At 61.1% G+C, this 7,679-nt stretch overlaps 1 protein-coding gene across 1 annotated transcript; it reads left to right on the top strand.

The window, feature by feature from the left end:
- The first annotated feature begins 9 nt into the window (after positions 1-9).
- LOC138917079 (skin secretory protein xP2-like) lies at positions 10-4,259 on the top strand. Its single transcript, XM_070231552.1, has 3 exons — positions 10-425; positions 1,948-2,772; positions 3,239-4,259. The coding sequence occupies exons 2-3, from the start codon at positions 2,641-2,643 to the stop codon at positions 4,238-4,240; spliced, it is 1,134 nt and encodes a 377-aa protein (XP_070087653.1). The 5' UTR covers positions 10-425; positions 1,948-2,640; the 3' UTR covers positions 4,241-4,259.
- Positions 4,260-7,679: the final 3,420 nt, after the last annotated feature.

Here is a 7,679-nt window from a genome sequence, read left to right as displayed (position 1 = left end):
CGGGCACGCGCTTTCTCTGGCCGTTGTGCACAGGGCCAGGACGCGAGCCTGGTTGCCCTCGGGGTCCGCCCATGTCCGGCCGCTGGAAGGAGGCCCTGCAGCTCCGAGTGCGTCCCCGCCACAGCCCGCGGAGAGAGCCCGGCCATGGCCACGCCAAGCTGGACTGCTGCAGCCCCACCACCCGCCCCTCAGGGGACAGTGGGGAAACGGAGGCCAGGAGCGGCAGGGACTGGCTGGGCCCTTGAGCTGGGCAGAGGCCAGAGGACAAGAAAGAGAGGCTCCTCCCATTTGCATCGCGGCGTCTGTGTTTCCGTTCACTGGCTTATTCATCCACTCATTCACTCATGGCCTCACTCACTCACTCATTCAGCCAGTCATTCATTCATTCAGGCCTTCACTTGTTCCTCATCCGTTCATTCGTTCAGGTAGGAATTCATTCTTTTAATCATTCAGCCAGTGGCCTCTATTCCCTGCTTGTGTGCCCAGCACTGTAACTTCACCAGGGAGCAAAACCCAATATGTTTCCTGCCCACGTGGAGCTCAGGTCCCTTGTGTGACATGAAGAAAACGTCAGAGAAATCCCATGCTGGGCGCTGCCATCTTGGGTGACCCTTGATCCCATGTTCAGGCCCAAGAGCCCATTACCACGTTTCCTGCAGGCTGCAGGCAAAGGCGGACCCTGAGGGCAGCCGTGGCTCAGGGAGGCCTGAGGAAGATGCCCCATGGGGGCTGAGGGTCTCTGGGCTCAGGGTGGGGAGGCAGGCGGCACAGGGAGGGAAACGGGGTTCCTGGGCCAGGCTGCCGAGAGGCGGGGTGAGTGGGCGCTGGGAGCCACCACCTTGGCTCTGAGCTTGTGTCTTTGCCTCTGTGCCTCTCCCTGGTGAGAAAAGCTCAAACCGTCTACACTACCTCCACCCCTCGCCCCTCGCCCCTCGCCCACCCCATCCCTGTACAGTCCAGAGTGGTGAAAGCCAAGGAGGGGAGAGGCAGGGACAGGGGGAGCCCTGGGCACCGCTTCCCTCACTCCAATTAGAAGTGTCTGCTCTGGCTCCACCCTCGGCGTGGGCTCCCCTGGTTCACTACAAACCTCCTTCTCCCTCAGCCCCAGTCCTCACCCACAGAGAGTTGGGGGGGGCTGGCTCTGCATCTCCATCCTCCACGGGGGTCTCCCAAGTCCCCCAAGAGGTGCTGCCCATGCCACTGCCCTCCGCCCAGGCACTCATCCAAGCTGGAGAGGTGTGCACACCTCAACTCTCAAGATTCACGGGTTCCAGAGCCCCCCAAGCACCAGCAGGCTCCCCTCCCACCCTCTGCAGGCCACAGGCCTCTGGTGGAAGAGAGGGAGCCGGGGAACTCAGAGATGCCCACTGTGGCCTCCCCACCGGGCAGCATGGCCTCAGTGACCAGTGTGGTGTCCACAAGGAAATGCAGGGTCTGGTGGTGCTCATCCCCTGTGAGGTGACAGAGGAAGCCATGGAGGTCAGCAGAGAAGGCTCTGGAGAGACAGGAAAGTCGCGGCCCCCACGCCAAGCTGATGGCACCAAGAGAAACTTGCCCACCTACCACAGGACCCTCCTGGCAGCATCTCTCAGGCTGACCTTTAGGACCCCATGGCCATCTTGGGCCACCTTTCTGAGCCACTGGGTCTGGATGTGGGGACATGTAGGGTCCTTCCCAGCCCCAGCTAAGAGAGGGGACCTTGGGGAGCTCGCAGATGAGAGCAGAGCACGCCAGTCCTGGGACTGAGGAAGTTTTGATGCCACTCTGTGAGTGGACACTGGGCAGAGGTTGGCAGGAAACCCCCCAATATATCTGTGCCCATTGTAATCCAGGGCAGGGGGCAGCTGGGCACTGCTGTCACAGCCACAGGTTGGCTTTGTGAGCGGAGCTTGGGGGAGGGAGATGGGGTCTGCCAGCACTGGAAAGACACAGGCTTTGACTTTTCAGCTCCTGCTAGGGCTGTGGAGCCAGCTGAAGACAGGGCCCAGGAGCTGGGAGAGCCATCCCCTGCTCCAGCTCCTGCCAGGCTGTGGAGCCAGCTGAACATGTGACCCCGGAACAGGGAGAGCCATGCCTTGCCCCAGCTCCTGCCAGGGCCCAGGAGCAAGCTGAAGTCGCAGCCAGGGAAGAGGGAGAGCCATCCCCTGCTCCAGATTCTGCCTGTGCCTGGAAGACTGCTGAAGCCCCAGCCATGGTCCAGAGAGAGCCATCCACTGCTCTGCCTCCTGCTGGGGCTGGCGAGCCAGCTGAAGCCACAGCTGGAGACCACGGACAGCCATCCCCTGCTCCACATCCTCCTGGAATCCTGGAGCCAGCTCAGGCCCCAGCCCTGTCCTCGGGAGAGCTCACTCTCCAACGCCCATCCTCCCCAGCTCCTGACCCATCCCTTCCACCTTCTTCCTCTTCACAACCTCCCTTCCTCTCCCACCTTAACCTGTATGTCTGTGTAGCCGTTTATAATTTTCATTTTCTTGTCTTGTTGTGGTGTTTGTGTCACCTTGAAATAGATTTATGGATTTATATTTTAAGACATCTGTGTTTTCTCCTTTTAAATTGTACAATTCCTGAGCATTAAGTTCCCAGCTCCTAGACACAGCCCCCAAGAGCTCAGTCATCTAGCAGTTGTCTAGAAGGAGCACCATGATTTCCTGTTGTCTTCCCATGTGCCAGGGCCGCAGCCTCAGCAGAGCTCGCAAGGAGCGCCCAGGATGCAGATACGGGCTCCTGTCCCGCTCGACACAACTCAGGACGTTTGTATGCACGGACACAAAGGTGACACGGGGACGGCCTGAGTGGGAAATCAAGGCCAGGCCACCAATGTGGTCTCACTGGGACAGCCCTAAGTCCCCTCCCTGGGTGTGTGTGTGTGTGTGTGTGTTAGTGTGTGTGTGCATGTGTGTGTGTGTGTGTGTGTGTGTGTGTGGAAGGGTGGTTTGTGTGAGTGGACCACCGCGAGGAGGAGCAGGCTGATGAGGGGTTAGAAGCCTGGTGGGCCGGGCCCATTCCCACCCCAGCTCATGGCTGATCGGGTGGGGCGTGGAGTGCCGGGCAGCACCGTCTGCCCGAGGTTTCTCCCGAGCCCCTGAGGTCTATCTGTTTCATCCCGGGGAGAATTCTGCGCAGACACAGGGTGGTGCCTGATGTGGGAGCATTAGGCGCAGAGGGCAGAAGAAAGAGCAGGGGCAGCTGAGCAGGGCTCTGATGCTTCTGGGCTGACTGTTGGTCACTGTCTTTGCAGAGGTCCACTCGGGACACGGAGTCCAGCTCCCCGAGGGAGGAGAAGCTGGGCAGGAACAGCGTAGCGGCAGGCGTGGGGAAAAGGCTGCCGTCCTCAGGGACTGTTGCACAAGGATCAGAGCCAGCACAGGCCCCAGCCCGTGTGCGGGGAGCACAATCACCTCCAGCAGCTCCTGCACAAGGGCAGGAGACAAGCAGCGCCCCAGGACGGGAGCAGGGAGAGCCAGCCCCTCCTCAGGCTAGGGCAGGAGCCATGCAGCCGGATCTCATGGAACCAGCGGAGCAGGGAGAGCCATCCCCTGCTCCGGCTCCTGCCAGTGCCCCGGGTCAGGCTGAAGTGGTCGCCAGGGAGCAGGGAGAGCCATCCACTGCTCCGGCTCCTGCCAGTGCCCAGGGGCAGGCTGAAGTGGTCGCCAGGGAGCAGGGAGAGCCATCCCCTGCTCTGGCTCCTGCCAGTGCCCCGGGTCAGGCTGAAGTGGTCACCAGGGAGCAGGGAGAGCCATCCCCTGTTCCGGCTCCTGCCAGTGCCCCGGGGCAGGCTGAAGTGGTCGCCAGGGAGCAGGGAGAGCCATCCCCTGCTCCAGCTCCTGCCAGTGCCCTGGGGAAGGCTGAAGTGGTCACCAGGGAGCAGGGAGAGCCATCCCCTGCTCCGGCTCCTGCCAGTGCCCGGGGGCAGGCTGAAGTGGTCGCCAGGGAGCAGGGAGAGCCATCCCCTGCTCGGGCTCCTGCCAGTGCCCTGGGGCAGGCTGAAGTGGTCGCCAGGGAGCAGGGAGAGCCATCCCCTGCTCCAGAGCCTCCTGGAGCCCTGGAGCCCGCTCAGGCCCCAGCATTGTCCCCGGGAGAGCTCACTCTCCATCCCCCGTCATCCCCAGCTCCTGACCCATCCCTTCCACCTGCTCCCTCACCACGACCTCCCTTCCTCTCCCTGCTTCCCCCTTATGTCTGTGTAGCCGTTTATGTTGCTCGTTTTCTTGTCTTTCTTTGGTCTTTATGTAAATTGTAAAATAAATTTATTTATATTTTAAGAACTCCGCATTTTCTCCTTTTCAAGTGTACAATTCCCGAGCGTTAAGCACAGTCCCAATGCTCGGCCTCCATCACCACTGTCCGCTTGCTGGACATTCCCTTCTCCACAAGGGAAGCCTTTTCCCAAAGCGCTCATGCCTCATTCCTCCTTGGCTCCCTGACAACGCCTATTCTGTGTTCTGGCAGGTTTTGGTCAATCTTTTCTGGATGGCTCCTATCAGTGGAATCATGCAATATTTTCAGAAGCACTGATCGAAAGCAGCCGTGTCAGGAGCCTCTTGTGGTCCACAGGCGTGCTGGGGGCGGGGACCCCCACGTGTGCTGCCGGCAGGGCTGCTCTGTGTGCCTGGCCGGGGACAGGAGGCCCGGCTGCCCCGAGGGAGAGAGGACTGGGAGACCCGTCACACCCAGGGGGGCAGGAGGCCAGGGCTGTGTCCATGCCGAGCAGGGCTGATGCGGTTCCTGCGCAACCCTCACGGGACAGTTGGGAAGCTGAGGCCAGGGGAAACAGGGACCGGCCCTGGGCCCACGAGGTGGGCAGAGTCCGGAGGAGAAGCGAGGCTTCCAGGCCCCTGGGCCAGCTCTAGCGTCCCAGGAGATTGGCCTTGGGAAGGAGAGCCCCTAAGATCCTGGGGGACCTCTGTCCACGCCCTCCCATTGGGGGCCCTTTCCTTTGGGCATCCGCACCTGGGCGCACACTCACTCTCACACTCACACACACTCTGCCTGCCCAGGGTGGGGGTCAGGAGGGGAGTGCACACTGGGGAGGTGACAGCTGGAAAGAAGAAAGAGGTGGCTCTGCCTCGGCCCAGGGTTTTCCAGTCCCCTAGCAACATGCCCAGGTCTGCAGCATGAGGAGGAGAGATGCCTGACAAGGTCTGGGGTCCTGTGTCCACCACTCTGGGCACCTGGATGGAGGATGTCCCCGCCCCCAGTGTGGAAGGGGCTAGTGGATGGAAGGCCTGAGGTTACTCCTCCGTCAATTGAGGAGCCTAGAGGAGTGACTCCAAGGACCCCACAAGCTGGTAGAAGAGTCTATCGATCTCAGTTGTCCATCCATGACCCACCGTGCTCCGAGGCCTTGGACTGGGCCTTCTAGTCCCTCGAGGCCTTTCTGGGCAGAGGGCAGCCTGAGCTGTAGGTGGGCTGGGCACCTGGCTACTGCAGAACGTGGCAGAGCACAGGACCCCTCCTCTGCAGAGCAGGACCGAGGCCATCCTTGTTGGAGCCTCGGGGTCCTCATTTGGACGTGGAGTGGAGTCAGTGCCCTGGCTGCGGTGAGGAGGCCTCGTGGGGAAAGTGCACACGCCGGGGCCAGTGCAGGGAGAGAGGGAGCAAGAGAGGCTTCGCAGGTCCCTCACATCACCCCCGGAGCCTGCACGGCCTTCTCCTTTGCGCCCTGGGCCCTGCTGGAACCGCTGCCTCCAGGCCCCGAACCGAGGTGTGTCTTTCACGGCCTGCTTTCCCGCCTGTTGCTGCAATGCTGGGCCTGACCACCAGGGGCTTGGTGGCCACTCGTGCTCGTGCTCAGAGGAGTAACTGGAAGAGGGAAGGTACACTCAGCGGTGCTTCTGGGGGTTCCCCTGGCCAAAGCAACAGGTACCTTTCATGATTGGCGCCCATGGCCACGATGGGAGGTGCTCGGAGGCGGAAGGGGGCTCTGAGGTCATCCCCTTCTTTCAGCTGCTGTGGCCCTGCGCTCACTCTGGGAAGGCGCGGTGTGAGCCTGGGGGCGGTTCTGAAAGCCCTCACGTGGCCCGTGTCCTCCAGGACCTCACCGCCTGCAAGGGGAAGGGACCAAGTGAGGGAAGCAAACCCATGTGGTAAAGACGCGCAGGTGCTAGAGGGCAAGGAAGCAGGGTGCTGGAGGGAGGGCCTGCAGCCCTGAGGTGGGTCGAAAGTCCTCTGAGCGGACATTGGTGCCACGAGCAGAAGGACACGAGGAGCCAGCCCTGCACACAGCCGGGAGCAGTGTGCCAAGGGAAGCTCCGAGGGCCAGACACTCGGAGGCGCAAGGGAATCTGGCCGAGAGGAGGTGAGAAAGGAGCTAGAGTGGCTGCAGAGAGCTGGGGAGGAGAGGAGGCTGGAGGGGAGGAGGGCAGGGCCAGACTCAGGCCTGGAAGGAGCTCCTAGCTGTCTAGGCTGGGTGTGAGCACGACCCTGACTTAGTACTCGTGAGAACAAACAGGCACCACCTCCTCGTTTCTCTCCCAGGATCCAGGCTCAGCTCTGCTAGGAACCTCTGCCTCCAGGTCTCCCGGGAGGCTGAGGCTGCAGGCTCAACGGAGGCTAGAGGGGCGGGGGCTGTCTCGGACACCACTGCCCGACTATCGGCAGGACGCCATTTGGATGGATTTGGGAGTCTTTTCCGTCTGGGAGCCGGGACCCTCTGCTAGCTCTTTGCACGAGGGCCACCAAGCGCAGCTCCTAATATCTCGTCTTGCTTCTCCTGAACAACGGATCAGAGAGACAGAGAGAAACACCGAGAGAGACACAGACAGAAAGCCAGAGAGGAGAGACAGAGAGACAAAGAAGAAGAGACGGAAATGGAGAGAGAAAGAGACAGAGAAACAGAGACCGGGAGAGACTGAGAGAGACAGAAAATGACACAGCCCCACAGAGAGACACAGAGGCCCAGAGAGACGCAGAGAGACAGAGAGAGACAGAGAGAGAGAGAGAGAGAGAGAGAGATGGAGAGAGAATGAACACAGGAGAGAGGGCGGCAGGCAGAAGCCACAGACATGTCCTGAACTCCGTCTTGGAAGGGACATCCCGTCCCTTTGCCATATTCTACTGGTTGGAACCCAGTTCCTTCCCCGCGAGGAGGCCGGATCACATAAGATGTGTGGCTAGGGGGTGGGAACACTGGGAGCCATTCTGGGGTCTCCCACGCACAGAGGCGGACAGGAGGCCGTTGGACCTGAGTCTGAACCTAACAGGAGGCCCCGGAAGGTTGTGAGCCAGAGGGAGATGATGTCTGAACAGCATTTCATGACAACGCTCCCTGGGGACACTGGGAAACAGGCAGGAGGGGCAGTGCCTTTCCCAGATGCCAGAGCAGCCCCAGGTCTGTTGGAGTTGTCTTGTCTGTCCCGCCCAGCCCTTTGGGGAACCCTTCCCGTGCTAAGTCTGGGCAGGAGCTCCACGGGGTAGCGGCCCATGGGTTGACAGGCGCTAGAGGGATTGATAGGTCTAGACACCTGAAGACACCCTTAGCAAGTAGGTACTAGAAGGACCCGCACTGCACACATGGGGGCATGGGGAGGCCCTGAGAGGCACATGGCTGTCCAGGGGGACATCACTGGCAAGAAGGAGGAGCCAGGTCTGACCAGCTCTGCGTCCCCAACGCTGGCATCTGACTCGAGCCAGGCCTCCTCGGGGACGGTGAGGTGGGCTGTGTTGGTGCAACTGTGGAT

This window comes from Equus caballus, chromosome 13 (assembly GCF_041296265.1).
Source record: "Equus caballus isolate H_3958 breed thoroughbred chromosome 13, TB-T2T, whole genome shotgun sequence".
Taxonomy (NCBI): Eukaryota; Metazoa; Chordata; class Mammalia; order Perissodactyla; family Equidae; genus Equus; species Equus caballus.
The sequence above is the reverse complement of the archived record's forward strand: the minus strand, read 5'-3'. Positions and strand labels throughout refer to the sequence as shown.

Coding starts and splice junctions, on each gene's coding strand:
- LOC138917079 (XM_070231552.1), top strand. CDS start 2,641: ATGATTTCCTGTTGTCTTCCCATGTGCCAGGGCCGCAGCCTCAGCAGA. Junction 2,773..3,238: donor TTGTATGCACGGACACAAAG/GTGACACGGGGA, acceptor CTGTCTTTGCAG/AGGTCCACTCGGGACACGGA.